Genomic DNA, 25,289 nt, shown 5'->3' with positions numbered 1-25,289 from the left:
CAGAAAGACTTTAAAACATAGATTATTCAGACAGAACAATAAGCCATAGATTATGGGGATCCCTCGAAGTATTCCAGGGGGTCTGTGAAGAAGACAGGCTATAACAATAATAATAATAAATATATATATATATATACTTTAAATCTTACTTACTCTCGTTTAGTACAGGTTAGACGTTTTATGATCACGCATTTACGTCTAGTTAAAGTGCTCGACAAGAGTCTGATAAATGAATGTGATCGAATTCCACATTGTTCAATTTTGTTGTCAATCATGACAAGGAGAGCCGTCAAGGAAAAACATCATGTGATCAATGTAAGCAAATACTGGATGTTGTGGATGTGATGCGACGCCCTGTCCAATAGAATGAATGGACTCAAATAGCGTCCAATCAGAAGAGAGCTCGGGCTTGATATAAAAACCCCAAACAAAGCCGCTTATTTCTGGACACCATTATCAGTCTTTGTGTGGGTTCTGGTGGACTTTAGGAAGGATAATTCCGCTTTCCCAAAGAAAATCAGTAAAAGGTATGGATTTTGTTTGAGATCATTAAATCAAGCCTTTATTATTGCAATATTCATCATCTGATGACACTGCCAGATCAATTTACAAAAGCATACATTTGTGCGGTGTATTAATGATTAAAATATGATCAAGAATGCATCGACATTCAAACGTAAGTCGCGAATTTAAATTCTGTTGGTAATCTGCAATGCGCTGTTTGTTTACCTAAACTCTTAAAACGTGTCGAGAGCTTAGGCTATAATGTCAATACAAAGACCTTTAAACGCTTTAAATGATATGCTGGCCAGAAGATCGCGGATACGTGCATGACAAGCTGCTTTTGTCCCCAACATCAGCAACGACCTTGCAGTCAGCCTCCTTTTCTGCAAGGTCTTTGGAGAGGTTGCGCATTACGCATTCGCGTGCTTCAAGTGATTCTCATAAGACCTCCGTAATGCACAGAAGACATTGCGTAACGCGCATAATCTGCATGCGTTTGAACGCATTTTGCAATGAAGCGTCATTTATCGGACGCGCGCTCCACATTCCATCATATTTACTGCCAGCGTGACATAACATCACCGAGCACATCTGTCGTCATACCACGACCGTTTGTTGCTGTAACGATAACAAATTCCTCCGCTGTGGAAAACGAGCTTTTAATGCTGTTACGTCATTATTAATGCAGCTAAGGGGCTGGCTTTGTCCTCGTGCTTGAGTTGGATTTGAACTCAACGTGTCCTTGTTTGCAAATATCTCTACCAGGTAGTCTCAATCATGCCTTTCGGTAACACTCACAATCAGCTGAAGATGAACTACACCGCTGAGCAGGAGTATCCCGACCTCAGCCAGCACAACAACCACATGGCGAAGGTGCTGACGCTCGAGATGTACGCAGACCTGCGGGACAAACAGACCTCGAGCGGATTTACCGTGGATGACGTCATTCAGACCGGAGTTGACAACCCAGGTAAGTGACCGGTGTTCAGGAAGGCAATGCTGCTGTTTCAACTGGCGCTCGGGTGCAGGGTGATATCCAAGGATTTGATTTGCAAATTTGAGTTTTGCGGCTTTTAGTTCATGTGTTGTTAGTTATGGCCTCTATGTCAGTAAACGTACTTTTAGCAGAAAGTGTCAAAATATGACTCATCTTGCACTACTCTATTTTTGACCAATCATATGCACTCTAGAATGAGGATGTCCCTCCCCTAATACCACCTGCAGCCAACTACCAAGCTTTATTTATAATCGCCAAGCTTTCACCAATCAACCGTGAATAAAGAACAAATGCACATTTTCAGACTCCAATATAGTACATGTAATTGGCGCTTTACTGATTATAAAACAAATTCCTTGTTGAAGTAAATTAAAAAGGGTGGCACAAGTTGAAATGGCTTGAATATTTCTAGTCGGCTGGTCTTTGGAAAAGAAATTGAGCAAGTAAAATCATAGTTCCTGGCTGAGCTGTAATGAAGCAGTTTGCCAATAATCGATAATTCAGTGGGTCTCTAAACACTTTGCTAGTAACGTAATAAAGAATTTGTGCAATGGATGAAATTTTTAAATGACCGCATTCATGCCCATGTGATAAGTGTGTAGATTAATTAGATGTTAAAAGCAGGACAAAATAAGCTTGACTATCAATTCTGCATCTCTACTATGGAGTATGGGGACTCTTGGACAGATTTAAGTGCTTACAAAAAGCGTGCATTGACCGTTCAAAGCATTCTTGGGCCTGATGTGTGCAAAACAAGGAGCCACTGAACCTAATTGCACTCTGCCTCTAAATTCTGATTTGCATCCATGATTTGCATTTGCACAGTGCTGCTTCCTCATGCCTGCTGCTGTAATCCTTCTGGCTAATGCATGTGATGCAGGCGACGTCTACAGTGAAACATCGAGATGGACGATGACATCACGGAGGAGGGGTTGGGGTGGGGGGGGGGGGTGGTATGCGAGAATGTTGAGAATGTGCTTAATGTGCCGAGAATGTTGAGACCGAGCGAGTCAAGTAGGTGATCCTGCACATATGTCGAGCTCGTCTGTCCGTGCTCAACATCGTGATGTCTGTCAGCCATCGGTAATGGACGATGGCATCATCTATTGGCCCAACCCTGTTATGCACTAGTTATTTTCACCTATGTAATGTGACTCTGCAAAAACTGAGAGAAAGCTGCAACGAGAATCTAAGGTGTAATATTGGTGAAGCCCAACAAAAGCAGAATTGTGTGTTCTTGAATCTCATGATTACTGCAAGACCAACCATGCGATAAACTTGATGTGTGGCTATATTTAGCTGTTGCTTGTGACGATCTGTTTGCCATGAATGAAGCATTTATATAGTGCTTTGTGTGTTGCTGTACACCCAAAGATCTTTACAATCATGAGGGCCATTAGTGTTAAAGTTTCCAAAAATTTTGTATTGTCACCACCACGGCATTTTGAAGAACTGCTGATCTTTTGTGTTCCAGGTCATCCTTTCATCATGACAGTGGGCTGCGTTGCTGGAGATGAGGAGACGTATGAAGTGTTCAAAGATCTTCTGGACCCCATCATTGAGGACCGTCATGGAGGATACAAACCCACAGACAAACACAAGACTGACTTAAACCCAGACAACCTCCAGGTACACCGCGACTGTCTGGTGCGACTAATTTGGTTTAACCTTTTAAAATAGTCTGCTGTTAATTTGGGGGTGTTTTAATAGGGTGGAGATGACCTTGACCCCAACTACGTTCTGAGCTCCAGAGTGCGAACTGGCAGGAGCATCCGTGGTTTCTGCCTCCCTCCTCACTGCAGCCGTGGGGAGAGACGGGCCATCGAGAATATGTCTGTTGAGGGTGAGCTCATTTAGGCTCTTGTCTTCATAGGATGTACATGACTCATGATTGGTCGTTCAAGAGGAGCGGGCGGAAACGAGTGATTGAAGCATCCACTCTGTAATGATGCCGTTGTGTTGTGGTCTATCCTGTGGTTTTCACAGCTTTGGGAGCCCTTGATGGAGATCTTAAAGGAAAGTACTATGCCCTCAAGGACATGACAGAGGAGGAGCAGCAGCAGCTGATTGATGACCACTTCCTGTTTGATAAGCCTGTGTCCCCACTGCTGCTGGCCTCTGGGATGGCCCGTGACTGGCCCGATGCCAGAGGGATCTGGTGAGTGAGAGCAGCCTTTTAGGTCAAGTACTCCTCTCCTCATATAAAGAAAGGGCCCCTTTTATTTCTCTATGGATATTATCATTATTTTAATGGGCAATTCCAACTTGAAATGAAAAGTCATGTTGGTATTTGTTATATCCAAAATGGATTCATTTTGGTGCCATCTTTAATATTAAAGAATAACTTTTCCATTTATCATTTATCCTGTATGAAGATATGGTTTCAGTAATTTTTCTATTTTTTTTTTTTTTTTTTTTTTTTTTTTTTTTTTTTCTTGAGCATTCAAACTTTATATGAAAATGGCTATGTTGATGCCATTTGATAGATTTGTATTATGCTGTATTTTATATTAAAAGTGGATACATTGGGTGCCAACTTAACTAAAATATTAGTTTCTTATACTGTATATCCAGTGTAAATCCAATTTAAATTTAATTTCCATCTAAAATCCATCTTGAAATGAAAATGTTGGTGCTGATTTTTATATTAAAGGGATAGTCCACCCGAAAATGAAAATTCTGTCATTTAATTAATGGTTGCCCTCATGTCATTCCAAACCCGTTAGACCGTTGTTCATCTTCGGAACACAAATGAGATATTTTTGATTAAATCCGAGAGCTTTCTGACCCTGCATAGACCGCAACGGAACTACCATGTTCTAGGCCCAGAAAGGTAGTAAGGAAATTGTTAAAATAGTCCATGTGACATCAGTGGTTCAACCGTAATTTTATGAAGCTACAAGATTACTTTTTGTGCGCAAAGAAAACAAATTACTTTATTCAACTTTCTTCTCTTCAGTGTCAGTCGATGCATGTTCACAAGAGGCATTCTGATGTAGAACACCTTGTTTGCAAGCAGAGGAATGCACACATGCGTCGTCGTACTTTTGTGAGTGCACGGTGGAAACTGACACCGAAGCAAAGAAATTGTTGCATAAAGTCATTGTTTTCTTTGCGCAAAAAGTATTTTCATGGCTTAAAATGTAGGTTGAACCACTGTCACATGGACTATTTTAACAATGTCCTTACTACCTTTCTGTGCCTTGAACGTGGTAGTTCCTTTGCTGTCTATGCAGGGTCAGAAAGCTCTCAGATTTAATCAGAATTTGTGTTCTGAAAATGAACAAAGGTCTTGCGGTTTGGAATGACTTGAGGGTAAGTAATGACAACAGTTTTCATTTTTGGGTGAACTATCCCTTTAAATAAATTTTCTGTGTGAGGGTTTTATTTTTTATTTATTTATCTTTTTTATTGCTCTTAATAGGCACAACGACAACAAGACATTCCTGGTCTGGGTGAATGAGGAAGACCACCTTCGTGTTATATCCATGCAGAAAGGAGGCAATATGAAGGAAGTCTTCACTCGCTTCTGCACAGGCCTCACAAAGGTGGCTTTTTTTTTTTTTTTTTTTTTGCAATCTGAGACCTTCAAAATTGCCAGCAGCTCCAGTGTTGGCACATTGTTGAAACCAAACCTCCTTGTTTTGCAGATTGAGGAGTTGTTCAAAGAGAAGGGCCATGAGTTCATGTGGAACGAGCACTTGGGCTACGTCCTAACCTGCCCCTCCAACCTGGGCACAGGGTTGCGTGGTGGTGTTCATGTCAAACTTCCTAACCTCAGCAAGCATGAGAAGTTCGGTGAGATCCTCAAGCGACTGAGGCTCCAAAAGCGTGGAACAGGTATATATTCACCAGAGCCATAAAAAAAAAAATTGTTACCTGTACAGAATGTCATCTCCAATACTAAACTTGCTCTCGTGTCCAGGTGGAGTTGACACTGCTGCAGTAGGCGGTGTCTTTGACATCTCCAACGCAGACCGTCTGGGCTTCTCTGAGGTTGAGCTGGTTCAGATGGTGGTGGATGGAGTTAAGCTGCTTGTAGAAATGGAGAAACACTTGGAGGCAGGCCAGGCGATCGATGACCTTATGCCTGAGCAGAAGTGAACACTTCGTGACTCCTAACTTAACTCCGTCCCTGCCTCCACCAGTCCTCCCTTCCTCCAGTACCAATAATCTTAACTACATCAAGGAACATGCACTCCACCCAAACGGTAGTGGCACTAAAGTTAGACGAGTCTTCCATCAGTGTGAAGGATTTTGTATCTCAAACGTCCTGCAATGTTGAAGATGGAGCTTAACACCAGAAATAAAGTCTCTTTGGCCCATGGATTTTCCTGTGTGCATGTTATTTCTAAAAGGTCAGCTAAATTTGTTTGCTGTAGTTTTGTATCAATCACCTCATTTACTACTGTTCTGCATGTGTCCAGTTTCTAGAAGCAAAGGCCCCTTTGTAAGGGTGGTGTACTAGCTGTTATTTTGGAGGCTTGTTTTGTCTTTCTAAGGTGTCTTTGATTTGGTGGTGTTTGTAACCTGTAGGATAATCCCTGCGCTTTAAGATTATTTTATAGGTGGACTAACAAGGTCATTTGCTTTAGAAAAACCATAAACTCAAGGGCTTTTTTTTTTTTCTTCGAGAGACTGTAGTTCTAACCGCTGAGTAAACGGACAAATCTGTCTTTGTACTGCCACCTAGTGTCCATAATGGGATTTACTGCCAAAAGAACTCTACTTGTATATTTAAATGCGCTTGTTTTGATCGCTTTTCCTTTTTAAGACTGGTTTTATTCTGCGTTGAGAAAACCAAGCATTTTGCGGAAACCATGAATTAATCTTGCCTTACAGACATTCACTATAGTAGTTTACAGGTGTTTAGTCAACGCTGAACTTGGAGGAAATTCAGTATTTGTCTCAGACGTTAGAACAACGAAGGTAAACCTTTTTAGCTATTTTAATTGCATGTATATTAAGTAGTAAGGTAACCCTTCCAACATTAAAACATCCCAACACTCTCTAAAATTAAAAACGCTTATCCAGTAATAACAAACGACCCCCGTCAGTATAATGCTTTTCTTATTATCTGAATAACGAAAAATCTTTGGTTATTCAACTTGAAATATACTATATAGATTCTTTAGTGTAATTCATTTGACCTTCAAATTCTGTAAGATTAGATGGATGGTTAAAGTGGACTTTTTCAATACTTTCAAAAAAAAATTGTCTTTGTCAAGTAAATAAATTTTTGCTCTATATGTATATATATATATATGAGAAATAGATATACTTCTCTATTGAATTATAATAGTGAGATCTGAAAAGTGAATTTAATGTGCCCCAAAATAGTGCTTTTGTTTTTAACTAAAGAACATTTACCGTACCTCATATACTTTCTATCAGCAGTCAATGGTTGTTGCTGTCAATTGGGTTTCTTTAGGCCACTAAAAGAGCATTGAACCAGATGTGAATATCAATTTATCAAGCAAAAACAAAGGGAGAGACTGTTCAATGAGCATAACACAAAGTAGACAATTTCTTTCTACGACTCATTTCTTTTTATTGTGCACATGTATAGAACACAAGGTGCGAGTCACTGTATTTCACAGAAGCCCACACGGGCAGTTTAGTCTAACAGCATCGAGTCAAGCACGTCTCCTCTCCTGTCCTCATCACAGTATTTACAAGGTTAAACTCCACAATAAAGCTCTTCACTGCCTCAATGGCAGAATATAAAAATCATTTCACACGACTAAAAACTGGAGTGGAGAGGAATGGGCTGGTATAATGAAGAAACATGGAAGAAAAAAAACGTGTAAAATATAATATATGTAAATCCAGAGAAAATTTTCAGCTGAATTCATCAGAGACATGGCACTTCAGCCAAACCCTCTGCAGCCAACAAACTGACAAAAACATATAGCGTCAGTCCCTGTAGGCTAAATACTTACTGATTTTATAATAATGGTTCATCTTAATCTCTCTACACACTTCAGACACTCTCTTCAAAACACTCTTATGCTGTGAAAAACACTTCTCAGCACTTCACACTTCTTCATGATGCTCACTGCAGTTTAAAAGAAAAATCACACTCATACATAAATCCCACACGCAACACATACGCTCTCACTTATATGCACCTTTATGAATCACATCATACGTGTCCATCAGTATATGTGATTCCTGTCATAGATCAGAATAATCGTTCTATGCAAACTATGTATATTTTGTTCTCTGCTCTTATATACTTCCAGTTTATACACTCGTTTTGTAGACGAACTATAAAATTCAAGCACAAGTCCTTTGTTTTAAACTTACATAACACCTCTCATTCATTCAGTTCAAAGTATACAGAATCTCTCTCTGACAAAGAGCACAGTCTGCACTGGTCTTCTCAGCAAAGCATCATGGGTAAGCAACTACAAATAAAGAAAAGCTCTTGTCAAAGCGATTGATCCCCAAGGTGTGATGTACAGCTATAATACATTTTACATGGATACAAGAGAGCGTGAGGAGTGGAGTGGGAGATCCGGAGGCCTGGTAGCAGGGCTGATGGGGGCAGACCGAGAAACCTGAGGCTGCTTGTTTGGCCTGGTGTTCACTGGAGAGTGTGTAGTGCGGGGTAATTGTGCCTCCAGGTTCAGGGTTTAGCAGCTTCACCCCTTCTATGGTCCAAGTGGCACACAGAGGTGAAAGATGGAGGTTCAACACCTTGAGACATCAGTCCAGGCGGTCACCCACGAGAGGGTTACGCCAGAGACCTCTGACGTGGTTTTATTCTGGGGTAAAGCTACGGAGAAACAAAAACACACAACTATTAACAATTTCATAACATGCACTGCCTTTCAAAAGGTTTTTTTTGGAAAGAAATTAGCACTTTCATTTAAGAAAGATGCGTTAAATTAATCGAATGTGTAATATTTATAATGTTAGGAAGGAATTAGGAATAAATTACATTTTAAAATATACTCTGCTGCTATATCCTTTGTGTGCACCTACCCCTAAAAGGTTACGTGGCACGTAGCCCTCTTTGTCATTGAGTTTACTCCACCACCACTCTGTCTCGGTATCGTCCTTCCTGCGTAGGACAGTAATGGCGTCACCCTCCTGAAAGGAAAGCTCATCTGCGCTCTGAGCCTCATACTCCCACAGAGCATACACGACTCCCTTATTCATCACTCCCAGCTTCTCCTGCACACCTGTAAACACACAGAGAAAAAGGTCTTAATAAGGCATGGAAATATCTCATTTTGTATGATATTATGGCATTAACATGAGCACCACACAAAAAAATAGTTACATTTAATTATATTGGTGAGTACTGAGTAATACTATTGATCAACGTACATTACTGTTTAAAAGTGTGGGTCAGTACGCTTTTTTTTTTTATATTTATACAAAAAGTATCTTATGCTCACCAAGTCTGCATTTATCCAATCACAAATTTAGTAAAATATTAAAATGACTGCTTTCTATCTTAATGTATTTTTAAAAGTAATTCATTCCTGCAATGGTAAAGCTGAATTTTGCACTCCAGGCTTCAGTGTCACATGATCCCTCAGAAATCATTCTAATAGGCTGATCTGCTGCTCAAGAAGCATTTTTTATTATTAGTGAAAACAGTTGTGCTGCTTAATATTTATGTAGAAAATCTGATACTTTTTCAGAATATAAAGTTCAAAGGAACAACATTTATTTGAAATAGAAATCTTTTGTAATATTATGTCTTCACTGTCACTTTTTATAAATTTATTGTGTCCTTGCTGAATAAGAGTATCTATTTAAAAAAAAAAAAAAAAAAAACATGCATATCTTACTGACCCAAAACTTTTGAATTGTAGTGTACTTAATATGTTAATGGGACTTTTGGAGCATTCTTACATTAATTATGCCTAAAATACCAACAATGGGCACGTAGTGATGGGAGAAGTGAAGCTTCTTAAATCTTTGACTCAAGTGATTCCTGTTTCTAAGAGCTCTAAACTCTGTAGTTTGGGGACATCTGCTGGTTAAAGCAGTGTAAATGCAATTTGAACTCCGCAAAAACATTGATTCAATAACATTTTCTACCAAGAAATCTATAATCTCACTATCAAAGAAAAATGATCTGCATATATAGCCGTTTATTCATTTGTAGCTTTATTTGAGTGTTTTTAAATAAGCTATTTAGTTTGATATTGTCATCTTACAAAGATATTTTCATATATTAAGTGAGACTAGAGCCTCTCAAAATTTTGTAGAGTAACTTGCATTTAGATCTGATCCTAAAAATGGCCTTCACTTTCCCATAAGATTCATAAGAGTTCTCAAAATGGATGGTATGAGAGGATTAATAATTTTTCTTGGCCCCACAGGGGAAAAGAAAGGCGCTCTTACCATAGAGAAACTGTGAGCACTGTATGTAACCCTCCTCCATCTCCTCACATTTCTCTGCTGCCGTCTCCACATCACTGATAGTGGTGGCAAAGAGGGCCGCACCAGACTCCACCAGCAGCTTACACAGGTGCACGCTGTTACAGGAGGCGGCACAATGCAAGGGTGTCCTACACATACAGACACACATCAGTATACTCAACACCTGTTAGCTTTCACACTGACAGATGCTACAAATTGTCCTCACCAGCCATCACTGTCTGCTGCATTCACATTAACACCAAAGTCCAGAAGGAACTTGACGATGTGGTGGTGACCGGCACAGACTGCGTTATGGAGAGGTGTGATGCCCTCATCATTAGGGGTGCTGGGATTGTCAACCTATGAAACGAGAGGAATTAAATAAGAATTTGTTAATGAAAATGGCCAAAATAAAGCAGTGTGTAAAGTGTTCACATGGCATACATGTTATTATACACACCTCATAGATTATCCTTTGTACAAGGTCAAACTCGCCCTCCAGTGAGGCATCCAGCAGCAGAGCGAGTGGGTTGAACTTCACTCTGAGGCCGTGACCCGTCCGCTCTGAGTCGGGTTTCTTTAGGTTAGTGCGTTTGCCCTGTTGAGGACATGGACCATTAGGCTTTGTTCACACAGCAGAGAATCTGATTTGGTTTTCAGATCTGCTCTTTAGGACTGATTGTCCACACTGTTGCAAGCAATATAATCTGACAGCTTTGTTCAGTCGATATCTGGTGTAACTATATCAGCTAGTAATGATGTAAACACATTAAAAATGTCTACTTAATGTGACTTTTCAATATAGTAAATGAGAGTAGTTGCAAATGTGAACATAAGTGACATTTCATATATTAATACTGCTGTCGAAATGAGCGTATTTGGACAGAGACGATGTTGCACACTTATTCCACGTTCAAAAGTGTAGGGTGAATTTTTTTCATGTTTTTGAAAGAAGGCTTATGATAACCAAGGCTGCATTTATTCGATCAAAAATACAGTATTAATAATAATGTGAAATATTATTACATTTAAAATAACCTTTATATTTTAATATATTTTCAAATATCATTTATTCCTGTGATGGCAACTGAATTTTCTGAAATCAATTCTAATATGCTGATTTGCTGCTCAAAAATCATTTATTATTACTATCATTTCTTATAGTTTTGCTGCTTAATTAATATTGTGGAAGTCATATGTTTTTTTTTTTTCCCAGGAATCTTTGATTAAAAGAAAGTTTAAAAGAGCAACATTTATTTGAAATAGAAATATTTTATAACATTATTGTCTTTACTGTCACTTTTGCTCAATTTAATGTATCCTATCGGAATAAAATTATTATTTTTTCTTTCAAAAAAAAAAAAAAAGTTACTGATCCCAAACTTTTAAACTGTAGTGTAGTAGCCTTGTTACACAAATTCTAAGAAAACGACTCAATGTGACCGAAAACAGGCATACATAAATTGAGATATTTTATTGAGATTTAATCAAATACTTTCTCATATACAAGCTTGAGTTTGTGTGAGGGTGTGTATCAGCAGACTGACCGTGGGCCGGGATGAGGGACAGGTGTCTGCTTCTTCAGGTGTGCTGGCCTCAGCTACAGGACTCGGCAAAATCGCTAATGGTTCTGCAGGATTATTGTTATTGTCTTCTGCCTGTTCTCGTGCTGGAGGGTTCAACGCCTCGCTCACTTGCTCTGGGGGCTCATTATCGTTGGCATCACTTTGCGGGACAACATCCTCAGCAACAGCACCCCCAGAGGGCACGATGGGTGTTTCTGAAGGTGAATTCCCATTGTCTGCATCAAAGAGCATTTCACCTGTGGCCACGGAGGGCTGGTAGAATGGAGTCACACCTCCACCTGCACTCACAACGCCCATTCCTCCTTCCATCCCTCCAGCCAGAGTGTTGAACCGCTGATAGAGAAGTTTCTGGATGTTGGGCCCATTAGGACCCTCTGGTTCTGTAATCGAGCTGCGTTTCTTAAGCGGTCGTGGAGCATTGGCCAGTTTCTTGCGCAAGGTCTCCAGCTCAGCATCGCTCTGGTAGCGCATAGGGGAGTGCACCATGGGTGTGAGTTTAGTGGGGCTGAGAGGACGCGGGATGTGGTCCACGTTGGGTGGGGGTGGCTCAGGAACACCCATGATTTGACCGTCAAGGTCCAGCTCAAAATCCAACATGTCTCCTCCTGGACCCTGCAGGGCAGGAAAGGCGCCAGAGCCCCCGAAAGGTAAAGGAGAAGGGGGCATAGAGCTGGGAGGCAAGACTGGCTTACCATATACTACAGAAAAAAGAGGAAAATACTCAATTATACTGTACTAATAAAACAAAATCAAGAAATAAACCACATGATTCACATTAATGCATCTGTCTGTTTTTTAAATTACTTTTCTAAGTGCTAAAAGGATATTGTTGATCGCTGCAATGTTTCCAGCTGTTTTTCAGTCTTTCTTGCTGTGAGAGGTGCATTTTTAAAGACACTGTGTCAAGTTAAAAAGTGCAGTGAGGCACCTGCATTCTGTTGCACTGTATCTAGCTGTTTTTAAAAACAAGATGCATCCTATATAAACATGGACTATAAAATATAGATTTTTAGAATCCCAAGAGCGATCTTTTATTTTGTAGGTACACATTTTTACAGGCACATCCAGACTTTTTTCTACACTATAGTTTTCATGGGTGTTTATTACTGGAGTGCTCATTCATTTCTAATGTTATAATATATTTACAGATTATTATAATAACAGATTCACACACAAAATTACAGTAAATTGTTGAAGTTTAATATTGTTTCTGATGTGTACCTGCTTTGACTGCGGGCTTGATGTTCAGAGGGTAGTTCTTGGGGGCTGTTTGTTGTAGGTACATATGGTAGATGGAGCTTGAGTTCATGGTGGCTGGGCCTTTTCTGGGTGACTGCGGTCTGGAGCCCTTATCGGGGATGAACGGCCTTACCGCCACAGCCAGAGGAGGGTCTGGCCTCTCACCGGGAGGGAAAAAGGGTGGACTGGGCTGGAAGGTGGGACTGGGGGGTACAGAAATGCGCTGCTGGATCTGCTGAGAGGAAGAGCCGGTGGGTGCTGGGGGGACACGGGGCCAGGCCGGCTGTTGCGGTGGGTTCGTTGGTAAGCTGGGCACCAGCCGGAGAGGAACATCCTTGCGTCGGTCTAAAGAGCTGGTAGAACCCGAGTTGACAGATGAGAGGGGGTGGTTGCTGGTATGGGCTCCGTATGGGGGAGGATGGGGCTTACTGAGAGGAGGAGCTAAGCCCATTTTACTGGAATCCTGAATTTAAAAAGGATATTGTAAAATCACAGTAAAATAACAGGACTGCAATTTATTTGTGAGCATAGGTGCAAGATAGAAATACCTTATCTCCAGGAGTGCCTGCAGGTGATGCCGTTTTACTGGTCGTGTCTGTTCCAGACTCAGGTGGTTTAACTGATGTGCTGCTCTTGTTGAGGGCAGGCCAACTGGTGTCATTTGCTGAAAATGGAAAGAAAGGGAGCATTAGTACAAGATCAGACATGACAGAACCCCTCACAAGAACATTTATTATTAGAACAGTATGACGAACTGCATTGCTAATATACTAGACATGACTTCTAAAGATATCTAGGTATGTTCTTGAGTTAGGAGACATGAAGTATAACAGAAAAGAGGGGAGGGCTCCTCACATCTACAAGAACAGCTCAGACGACCCTAAATTTCAAGAGAATGCTGTTCTCAAAAGAGTTCACAAATGTTGTCAACTGCATGATATCTTGACATCTTCAACAGAGCTTAAAGGTCAGTCCTTATGAAATCAAGTCAAATAAAGAGGAAAACTGATTTAAGTTAGAAAAAGCAAACTGACAGAGCCACCACTCTTACATACTTAACGTTTCTGTCTATTATGTGTGTATAAGCTGTATAAGTAGCTGAATGTTAGAGAATGGAGAAATGGAGCCAGCAATTTAGTGAGTTTAAATGTACAGAGGAAGAGGTAGAGAGCCCAGTGAACCTTATCAGGTGGAGTTTCACATCCCAGCCAGCACAGACACTCTCTCATGAGTCCTCACACAATCTACCTCAATTACATTCTTACACACACAATCATATACACACATACTCCCAAAAGACAGGATCAGCAGCTTTCGACCCATACTGAATTGCAGTAAAGAGCAAATAAACAAGGGCGAATGTAATTGAGCAGACAGAGGGATCTAGTATATCATTAAGGTTCTGATGCTCATGAAAAACATATAATTTTGACTTCTGCCTTAAGCTATGTTTTGTCTGGAAAATTGCAACTCTGCAGTTTTTAAAAGTGGATATGAAATTGAGATACAGTGGAATCCAAAGTTTGAGATCAGTGGAAAACAGAATTAATTTGAGATTTTAAATGTAATATTTTTTTTCCATTGCACTACCGTTTTTTTTTTTTTTTTTTTTTTTAATTCATATATTCATTCATCAAGCACATATTAAATTGAAAAAGTGACAGTAAAGACTTGTTACAAAAGATTTTAATTTCAAATAAATGTTGTCTTTTTGAACTTTAAATTCATCAATGAAACCTGGAAAAAGTATCAAGGTTTCCACAAATATTTTTTCAAGTTAATAATGTGATCGCTTATACCATTAAAACATAAAATAATAACACTTCTTGAGCACCAATCCAGCATTTCAGAATGATTTCTGAAGGATCATGTGACACTGAAGACTGGAGTAATGACTGCTGGAAATTCAGCTTTGCCACAGAAATAAATTACATTTGAAAAATAGAAAAATAATTCTAAACCAAAATTCTGAATGTTAGTCCTTTTTTTATAGCTTAACAATGAAGTAAAATTTTAAAATGAAATAATAATAATAATAATAATAATAATAATAAAAATTATAAATAGTATTTGGTTTGTCCTTATTTTGCTTTAATGACAGCAGCAATCAAGCTACATGAACTTCACAATTTTGTGTCAAACCTGATGATCGTTCTCCAGCATGATTTGAGATGATCCAAGGATCATTTTGAACTTCAGTGGAAGCAAGAGTCTTATGGGTGACTGTAACAAGTCTCTAAGACTTGGTCGACTGCTTTGATCCTGCTCACTACACTGAATAAGGTTCATAGGCCAATCCTCCTGCCCTCTATCAGACACCTTCCCACTCACGAGAAGCGCCGTCCGACCCTGCTGTAGAGCAGGTGACTGGGGGTGGAGCCCCAGGGCCTGGGCGGGGCTCTGGAGGGGGCGGAGCGATCGGGTCCACTATGATGTCTAAATCAGAGACCTTCCACGGGCCGGGAGGCTTTCTCACTCCATCTAACCCCCCCCCATAAATCCCACAACATCAAATACAGGAACACCAAAGAGAAAAGAGAGACACAGACATAAACATATGCACAGCACAGAGCAGAAACGACACAAGAGGTTAGAAGTGAAGAAAATGAAAAATCAACTTCATAAACAAACAGTAATTGAAGAGAGGGAACTCACAGAAGGAAGTGATAGGATACATGCTGTGGTCTTTAAGACAAGAACCAAACCACTTTATTTACATTTATGCATTCAGCAGATGCTTTTATCCCAAGCCACTTTCTTTCTAGGTATATATTTAATTAGCTTACACATTCACTGGGAATCAAACCCATGACCTTGGCATTGCTGGCAGCATTCCCTACTGTCTGAGCTACAGAATGCTGTAGAACTTAACAATGTTAGAGCTAGTTTCAGCCTTATTAAGCCCAAAGTATACTTTGGTTTTAACTCATACACCAGGGAGAGCACATGATGTAAATTTTGTCACTAGCATAGTATGCGAATACTTCAGACCACACTTTTTTAGCTGGTCCACAAGGTGGCAACACTAGCCCTGGCCCTTGTTTCACAGTCCAAACAGAAACTAAAGAATCAAAAGACAAAAGAGTACAAAGACGTTTTCTCAGGCATAACTTCTAGAGAGACAAAGGGCAGACAAAGGACAAAGATTAAATTTACTAGTGTGCATGTGTCGAGTGCCTATGTTTGTGCAAGCTATCAAATGGAGTATACTTTGAAAGGGTACGTGTTTTCGGCTGTATGCATATACTAAGTGTTCACGTCAAAGCTTAAGTACACTTTGGGCTTTAGTCACAAATCACACTTTCAAACTGATCTAGTGGCTGCTACTCAGTCCGTCACAAAACAAGTCATGTTGACATGGGACCAGTGGATGAAAAAAATAAGTTGAGGAATAACTAGATCATCAGATCCTTTAAAAAGCGTTTTGTTTAAGGCAAATGAAGGCAGTGAAGTAGACATAAATAATTATTGTTTTATGAGTGGTGTCTGTCAAATATCTGGTGCTTCTTACTTTTAGGTGGTCAAATGCTCTAAGAGATTGTTGCATCATTATTGAAAACACTTCATTGCTTGCTGGTCTATTAACATAATCGACTGAACTTAAACGAGAACAAAATGAAATGTGGTTGTTTGCTTAAAATGGCTAATTAAGCATTATTGGGATGAATCAGCTTGCGAGTCTGGATCTGCTAGACTAAATGTCGACCTTAAATACCACTACCACTAATCAAAACTGACCAAAGCAGTGATCATTTTCAATCCAATGTGGATAAAGAGTTTATATTGCAAATTTCGTAGGCTGATTCACAATGTAGGATTCAAATACACAGACAAAAATGGTCCCATTTATTAGGCACCATTTCATTCCAAATAAATGTTGACGTTATCATGCAGACGTCAGTGTTTAAGGACAGACCTGATTTGGAGCGGGCGTGGTTGGCTGGAGTGTTAACACCCAGTGACTGAGGTTTGAGAGGTTCAGGGGGCACTGCATAACCCTCCTGTCTGCCTGGCACCGGGACCTGGATGTAGGGTCCCACAGCTGCCACACGGCCGGTGTTTCCGGGAGCCGGTTGTGGAGAGGGAGGACCATTTACTCTATTCAGCTGCAGGAAGGGAAAAAAAAAAAATAATAATATTTAGCTTGGTTGAAATTCAAAATCTTTCACAAGCTCCAGATTTGGTGTCTAGATATCTGAATGGTTTCTGAAAAAGAACACTTAATAAATTAAACTAAGAAGCGTGAGTGAATGATGCACACTCCTGGCCTTACTGGAAGGTTTTCTTTTTGACGTGCCTCAGCTTTTCTCTTGTACAGTCGATCTCGGAGCTCATTGATACGCTTGTCCATCAGTGTTACCTCCATGTTTCTCTTATTCAACAGCTCTTTCTGCTGCTGAAGTTTACTGTTCTGCTCCTGATTCAGCTTATTGCGTATCTGATTGGGAAAAAAAAGTAATGGTCAGTATTATCACTGATAGAAATGACAGGCACATACACAGCATAAGATCAAGAATGATCAAGATCAATGGATATGGCAGATTCCATGTTTCTATACAACAAATGTCATAAATTCAACAATTGTGAATTGATATACAAATACCTGTAATAAAAGCAATGTAGAAAACAAAAATGTCAATTTTTAACTAATTGCTAAAAAGTTTTTTTTCCCTATTTGTGGAAAGTGCCCAATATCAAAACCATCACAATTTTGTTACAATATACAACATATAAAAAAAAAAACTGCATTATTAAACGTGGTCAGTGTTCTTTTATGATGAAAAATCACCACAACAAATCTCGAAACAAAACAAACTTGAGTTGAGTGTGTTCTCATACCTGTAACTCCTGGTAGAGTTTGCGGAGCTCCAGGGCAGCGGTGCCGGTGACCTGACCCCCGAGGGTCTGCAGGCCGTTCAGTTTGCCTCTCCTCAGGTCCTCCAGCTGCTGGCTGAGCTGATCCACCCTCAAGACGGCTGCCTGCAGCTCTGCCTGCTTCTCCTGGAACAGCCCGCTGATTTGCTCGATCTCTGAGGCTAACAGAGTAACACACATGCAGCAGAGTAATACACATGCAAACTTGCGTGCAAACACAGGCATACATGAGGCAACATACTTTCTCCATTACTATAGGATTATTATTTAATGTTTGATAAAAAATGTAATGTATCATTACAATTCACAGTCCAAATCCTGACCCTATGGCATGTGTTTTTATGTGTGCATGTGCTCGCAGTTGCAGTTGGAAGCTCAGTGCCCTCTCACGCAACCGCTTACATGAAGCAATCTGGCTTAATACAGCCATGTAAAAAAGTGGCATCACAATTGCCAGCAGTAAGCGATGGTGTTTCTACTTGGATGAATGCTGAAGTCAGTGGTCAAACAAATACTGTACATACACAGGTTGCCATTGATGACTTTGCTGTAGTCCACTTGGCCCCTCATGGCACGGATCTTCTTGAGTTTGGTTTCCTGACTCTCCACCCTCTCCTTTAACCTCTGTAGTTTCTCGGTCTCAGACACAGCCTGCTGCTGCCGTCGCTCCTGCTGCTTCAAATAGCGCAACCGTTGCTCCTACAGACAGAATACATACATGAGCATGCAAAAGGAACTGGGGAAAACATAAATAATACAATAACAGTAAATTGTCAGGGACATTTAAAGTATCTACTGGACCACTAAGACCGCCATTTTTTGTCCATCAAACTTTTGAAACTGTCTGTGATATAGAAACCTCCTTTTTGGCAAATTCCCAACATTATGGTAAGACAGTGTTTCTATGGTACATGTACTTTAAACAGTAGGCATCCAGAGAGGCTAGTCAATGGAGTTTAGTTTGTTCTGTTTTTAAAACCAGTCTTGAAAAATTTAAGCGTTAGGTTAGCAGATCAGAAGATCACATGAACACGCTTGCAAATTTTGAATGATCGTCCAAAAGCAAAAAATCTCTACACCTGCACAAAGCAAAGAAAAAGTAGAAAACAGTATGCTGGAACTTTATGACACTGACATTGATTCATTTTACACATGCCTTTTCTCCATTGAATGCGCAAAAAAAAAATCCTTTGTTAATGTCTATATTTATGATGTGTCGATTGTCTGACGTCTTGACACTTAAGGTAGATGTGTGGTGTGTAGTAAAGTAATTTTTGTCAAAAGGTCAATGCCACCAGATTCCCAGCTCATCTTACTGGGCTTATGTATAAAGGGCCTGTAGGATCAGTGCCATTATTTGGAGCACGGCCTGTTTAAGCCTGTGCAGTACCCCTAACTGAGCAAAGTGCGTTCAGGACAACATGATACGATCCTGTCTTTTTGTTGAAATACAGCACTTAAACAAGATACACAAGCTAGTGATTTACTGTCAAAATATCAGGCATGGAGGCATTTGCTATTAAGAGCAACCGTATTACCTTAAATGCTGCTTCCAATGCTGACTTATTGAGTAACTAAGTGAAAATAAAAGCAATTAGGCTTTTTTTGAGTCATTTCTTCCTCTATCTTCAGGGAACACAAAAAGATGCAGTGAAATGGAAACAGTGTCTGAGTGAGTGAGAAAACTAAAAATAGCACATGGTGGACTTTCAATGACTGGAGGCTCAGAGTCATCACAGCACACTCAATCACACAATATTAATCCAAATAACTCCGAGATCAGTGTTCTCATTGGGTCTGATCCTGGAACAGTCTGTACGTGTAACCAGTTCTAGATTCCACACGTTGCTCTTTGTTGAATAAAGAAACAAAGCTAGTATGGATGGAAAATGCCTTCCACGGTATACAAAGCATGTCAGAGTTGTCTGCTACATAATTGGCATTTTTGGTTACATTCAGCTTCCTGCCTCAGCCTGTGGCTCCCATGACTAACACCCCTATAATGGTCAGAACAACCTGCTGTAATGATCTATAAATGGCACTGAGGAAAAAAAAAAAAAGGTTACTGACCTCATTTTTAAATATCTAATAACAACACTGCACAGTGATAATAAAGAGCTTAAGCTGCTTCATAAACAAAGTTAGAGGTTTACCTAACAAGCAGCTGCATTTTGAATAATTACAGGGATACTTTACCCATTAATACCCAATTTCTTTCTCAGAAAATGACTTAATCACAGTTATTTGCATAACATATAAACAAACAGTGCGGTTCACTTGCTACGTTAAAGTGTTTTATTTTTTCCCCCACATAAAGGTAATTTACATTGGGCCAGGTAAAGTAAACTGTAAGAAATAAGAAAAGAAGTGTTTTTGCCAGGTGCAATTATGAGTAAACACTTAGAAATTGCAATATGAAGTTGCCTGCAGGCTTAAATTTAAACCATTTTAACACAAAAAGAAGTCTCTGTAATTCTACATTCTATCTGAAAAACAACATTTATGATACTCAAGTGCATTTCCCAAAGATACTTGGTTCTAGCAAGGACAAATGTAGATTGCTTAAGAAAAAGCTCAAATTGTTTGCCAATTTTGGGTAAATGCTACCATGCATTCAAAATAAATGATCATCTGCTTAAAGGCTAAAGAAAATGATGCTCAACATCTACAATGTTACATCATTCAAAAACAGTGGGGTACAAAAACTGAGACCACCAGTGAAAATGATTTTGCAACATTTTCTAATAGAAATAATAATAATAATACTAAATAATGAAGTTACAATTTAACCGACATTTGATTAACAACCTAGACACACTTAAATACTCGGGGTTATTCTACATTCTATCTGAAAAATAAAGCCAAAACGTACAATTACACATGGTACTCAAGAGCCTTTTCCAAAGATATGATCCTATTCACCATTGCACGACCATGTCATAGAGACCATGTCATTTCTATGTCAGTGAATTAATTAGTCAATCTTTGATTCAGCAGCAAATTCTAACTGAAGGAAATATTTGTGTCTAGTCCCCACACAGATGAAAACAATGATCTTAAAAAAAGATGCCCATCAAAAAACACATCTGATCGTGTTACCTTTGCGACAAGCATCTGTTGCTGGGCCTCAATTTGCTGCTGCTGACGAGTGGCCATCTCCTGCAGCTCTGAGAGAGTGAGCTCCACACGAGGGTTTCCCACCTACACATGGAGAGAGAGAGATAAAGCGAGAGAGAGAGCGAGAGAGAGATAGAGGGAGTGAGGGAGGTAGAGAAAAAATAAAGGAGGGGCAGTCAGACCAAAAACAAAATATATCCACACAAACAAGGATTCAAAGATGACTGATTTAATTTTACAGCCATAAATGACACAGAAGACTTGAGAAACAGACACGACTGTGTATCTGCAGGGCTCATTGTAGTGAGAGCTGGGTGTGAAATGACCTGTGGCCAAGTAAACACTTGGAGCTTAATTATAACAGGAGCGCTAATGTTAGCGTAGGCCTGCTGAGCTCATCGGGAAGAGGAATGGTGACGCTTTTAGCCGAAAGGGTCTAAAACAGGCCTGTGCCAGAAACACATCCCAGAATCCAACTCCGTCACTCTGCATTCTGGAAGATAAGAGCAAGTTGTCCATCACTGTAGCTGTTGCCAGGGTGTCACCATGGCAGCAGAGCAGAACTGCCGTGTATCGAAGATTAAAGGCACCAAAGTACTCAGATGGCAACTGCCGTGATAGACTGCCATTTAGAGCAATCAAGCAGAACTGAGGTCGATTCAAGGCGGCACTGTACATGAACGTAGTTCTGAAATAAAGAGAAGCCATGTAGGATGACTCACATAAGCCTGAATCAGAAGACCATTAACAACCTGGTTCATGCTGTGCAAAAGTTCCCCTTGAAATTCAAATCTTCTATTGTCTGTGGCAATATAGCAATCCTTCCATTTCCTAAAAAGCCAGAAGTCTGTTTTGTCTCTGGGCTGTCCTAAGCAAAAGCCATACAAGTGCACTCCCACAGTGTTTCAGGTTGAAGCTGGGTCAGTCATTAAGGTTATGTAAGGACTAGGGGCAGTCAGGCATATCAGTTGGAGTTAAATACATTCATCAATTCTGCCAATTTTGTCAAAAGTTACATTGGCTGACATTTAATTAGCAACCGAGAAACTTAAATATTTCAAGTTTAAGGATTACAATATAACTTCCTTTTTTTTTCCAAAATAATTGTCTTCCAATAATTTATTTTATATATATAAAAAAACCATTATGCACTATTTTTCAAAAGTTTAGCGTCAGCAAGATTTTTGTTAATGTTTTTGAAATTCTCTTATGCTCACCAAGGCTAACCATGCTACATTTTTTCTGGATCCTTCGATGAATAGAAAGTTCAACAGAACAGTAAAAATTTGCTACAGCAAGACTGTTTTCAATAGCTAGCTTTTCTCACTGACAAAATTTGCTACCCACATGGATGCATCATGGAACAGAATTCAATGGCAATCTATCAGCATTAATACTAATATTAATATGCATGAGCACACAACATGAGAAAGATACTGTGGTGATGTTTGTGTCGTGGTATTGCCAGGTCACCTACAGCCTATGGCTACATCTATTCTTATCCAAGTTAATACCATGATCTATTTCCATAATTCATGGGTAGTATTTTTTCCACCATGATGTGATGGTTGAAAACATGTCTTTAATTATCTCATAGTCCATCAATGCTCATGTCTCACAATTTCTTGTTTTTGTTGATCTCTATGCTTTAAATCACTACATGTGAAAACTGCCCTCTAAATCAACCATGTTTTTACAGTCACATATAAATACAAAAAGGATTAAGATAATAGTAGTTTTGGCTAGAGGTTAGAAAAAGAAGAAAAATACAGTAACATCTGACATCACACAAAACAGTTTACTTCTCTTCTTGGAACATTGTCAAGCTCACCTGCTTTTGTACACAGAACCACTGTTTCCACATAACAGACATAATGCCATGTACAAATATATATTTATTATTATAATTAATAATAATAATCTCTGTTGTTAAATATTTTTGAAAGAAATTAAAATGCTCTTTTGAACTTTGTGTTCACTGAAGAATTCTGGGGGGGACGCATCATGGTTTACATAAGCAATAATACACAGCTAGATGCACAATGTGGAAGCCAAGAACCTCGGCAGAGTGCATTAAAAATCGTTTAATACACAGCTAGCCATGCATTATCCCACTTATATCATGTCATTTACCAGCATTGACAAGGTAAAGCTGTTAATGATGTATTTGACAAATATTGCAGCACAATATTTGACAGAAAATAACTTGACAGTTATTTTCGCTTCAAATCAGACACAGAGATGAAATAGTGCCGTAAGAGCACATTTATTTAAATGAATTATAGCCTTTATTTGAATTAATTATCAATTGATCAACCGACCAATCAAGAGAGAGAAAGGGAGAGAGATGACACGTGTGTGTGTGTGTGTGTGTGTGTGTGTGTGCGTGTGTGTGTGTGTGTGTGTGTGTGTGTGTGTGTGTGTGTGTGTGTGTGTGTGAGAGAGAGAGAATGACCTGCACCTGTGCATCTCTCTCTACAAACAATGAAGTTATGAGTTTAGTTACTTAAACAGCGATTTTACCTCCTCGTTGCTGAGGAATATAATGCAGCGATCCAGTATCTTAGCTATTTTATTAATAAAAGTCACGGGGCAGCATTTTCTGAATGCCAGTTTCTGTGCGAGTGATGCGTGTCTCTCTCTGTGTGTGTGTGTGTGTGTGTGTGTGTGTGTGTGCGGATCAATAAAATCAACGCATTAATATAGAATGGGGATTAAACTGACTTGGAACTACCTCTGCATTAAACTGTTTTAATGCATACCTGCAAACCAATCAGAATTCAGCATTCAGATAGACCATGGTATAAATAAAAATATTAAGAAGCCCAACTGTTTTCAACATTGATTAATTCAATGCAATACAATATAATATAATATAATATTTCTGAAGGACTGTAGGATCACGTGACACTGAAAAATAAAGTAACGGCTGCACAAAATTCAGCTTTGCTATTACCTGAATAAACAAAATTTTAACATAACAGAAAACAGTTATTTTTAATTGTAATATTTTATAATAATATTGTTTTTACTGTGTTTTTAACCAAATAATAATGCTCACAAATACTGTGCACATAAAATATTTTACGTATTTAATAGATAAAACCCTTTTAAATGGGAGTAAATATATTTATATTTGTCAGATGTATTTTGCCATGTTTACCTTTGGCTTTGTAATTACATGTATTTTAATCTCTTTAGCAAGTGATACTGTTTTTGTTAACAAAATAAAAAGCAAACAAATATCACTGTGTCACTGGAAGTGTTCCCCTCTTTCAAATTCAGAGATTGTGCTCATGCTCTGTGTTAATACAAAACTGTCCTTTCCATTCAATTAATTATTAGCGACTGCGAAGAAAAAAAAAGTGGGCTTTGACTGGAGCAGAAGGCCAAATCATGCCTGGATCAAATCAACTGTCATTTCACATCAGAATGAGGGAATAAACTTTTTCCCAACTGCCATCGCTTTTCTTGATACTAAAACGGGCTATATGTCAAACACAAGTAACAGTACACACAATGAATATACCTATAGTTCAAATGTGTTTGAAGACACCAGCATTATTTCAGTACTTTAAACGATCAACTTAAAAAGAACGGTTTATAACAAGAAAGCATTACTTTTTTTTTTTTCCACAATACACACTTTTTTTTTCAGTTCAGCTTTCGTTACCACAAAATACTCGAGACTTAATCAATAACGATGCAGATTTTCGTGCAGTTCCCAAAAGCACGAGCTCCATGGAAGAGCTCCAAATTTCATTAAAGTTGAAATGACTTGACTCAGTCTGCTAGGGTATGATTCATGGCTTAAAAGCCAATTGTGTCAGGTTCTGTTTACCCACACAGGCGACTCCGCACGGCCACATCACATGGGTTATAAAGAGCCCATCTCCATGGCAATGTGACAAGGAGTGACATACAACAGACTGATTTGATTATCCGTTTCTGAGGTGGTACTGGGGAGGGAAAAAAACTCCTCAGTTTTCTCTGACATTCAGCAGAGGGAGTTGTCGGCCACCCTTCAGACTGCATAGCATGATCTTTCCTGCTCTTATCCTTTCGTATCATTTTTACCAGGCACGGTTGTACAAATATGGTCTTGGATCTCTAGAGAAGGTTTAAGAGATCATTCAACTATGTGGCGAAACTCGATGAACATTAAAACAATAATCTGCCCTAAGAGGTCAATTAAGCAAAGATGTTTTTTATTTAAAGAGCAGGCTTCATATTTCCTGGGGCCAAGCTGAAGAAAGGGAGATAGTTTCTTTATTTCTCTGATAAATTACCACCAAGAGAGCAAGACTGAAGACTCGCTGTTCTCTTGCTTTGTAGGTAGGCAGAACAACAATTTCTGTGAAGCAGTTCATTCAGTACAAGACAAACGAAGCAGGTCAGTGGGTAATAACTTGGACTCTAGGGCCTTGTACTATAGATCATGTGCTACAAAGCTGCTTCAGCTTGTATCTTCCAGACGTTTTAAATTCTGGAGTGATGGAAGCCTGGGACCGTCCCGTTTCCTAAAAAGCCATTTTAGACATTTTGTTAACTTAAACCCCACGCTGGTCTCTTCGATATATGCCTGC

At 39.3% G+C, this 25,289-nt stretch overlaps 2 protein-coding genes across 5 annotated transcripts in view; one reads left to right on the top strand and one right to left on the bottom strand.

The window, feature by feature from the left end:
* Positions 1–373: 373 nt before the first annotated feature.
* Positions 374–5,830, top strand: LOC109113378 (creatine kinase B-type). Its single transcript, XM_042777632.1, has 8 exons — positions 374–527; positions 1,270–1,474; positions 2,976–3,130; positions 3,212–3,344; positions 3,488–3,659; positions 4,926–5,049; positions 5,152–5,341; positions 5,427–5,830. The coding sequence occupies exons 2-8, from the start codon at positions 1,282–1,284 to the stop codon at positions 5,603–5,605; spliced, it is 1,146 nt and encodes a 381-aa protein (XP_042633566.1). The 5' UTR covers positions 374–527; positions 1,270–1,281; the 3' UTR covers positions 5,606–5,830.
* Positions 5,831–7,027: 1,197 nt separating this feature from the next.
* LOC109057897 (apoptosis-stimulating of p53 protein 1-like) overlaps positions 7,028–25,289 on the bottom strand; it is a 54,946-nt gene continuing 36,684 nt past the window's right edge. For 2 of the 4 annotated variants that reach the window (XM_042777622.1, XM_042777625.1), the window contains 14 exons: positions 20,686–20,787; positions 18,111–18,285; positions 17,551–17,747; positions 16,985–17,149; positions 16,628–16,817; positions 15,043–15,192; positions 13,260–13,375; positions 12,694–13,174; positions 11,434–12,170; positions 10,347–10,484; positions 10,113–10,246; positions 9,869–10,035; positions 8,492–8,691; positions 7,028–8,282 (listed from right to left, as the gene is read on the bottom strand). In XM_042777622.1, the coding sequence (XP_042633556.1) occupies positions 8,241–8,282; positions 8,492–8,691; positions 9,869–10,035; positions 10,113–10,246; positions 10,347–10,484; positions 11,434–12,170; positions 12,694–13,174; positions 13,260–13,375; positions 15,043–15,192; positions 16,628–16,817; positions 16,985–17,149; positions 17,551–17,747; positions 18,111–18,285; positions 20,686–20,787 (2,994 nt within the window). In that variant the 3' untranslated portion in view covers positions 7,028–8,240. The remainder of the gene's footprint in view (positions 8,283–8,491; positions 8,692–9,868; positions 10,036–10,112; positions 10,247–10,346; positions 10,485–11,433; positions 12,171–12,693; positions 13,175–13,259; positions 13,376–15,042; positions 15,193–16,627; positions 16,818–16,984; positions 17,150–17,550; positions 17,748–18,110; positions 18,286–20,685; positions 20,788–25,289) is intronic. The other 2 variants (XM_042777623.1, XM_042777624.1) reach the window with 2 other exon arrangements.

Source organism: Cyprinus carpio, chromosome A20 (genome assembly GCF_018340385.1).
Source record: "Cyprinus carpio isolate SPL01 chromosome A20, ASM1834038v1, whole genome shotgun sequence".
In the NCBI taxonomy this organism is placed as follows: Eukaryota; Metazoa; Chordata; class Actinopteri; order Cypriniformes; family Cyprinidae; genus Cyprinus; species Cyprinus carpio.
Note: the sequence above shows the minus strand (reverse complement) of the source record. Positions and strands in the feature narration are given on the sequence as shown.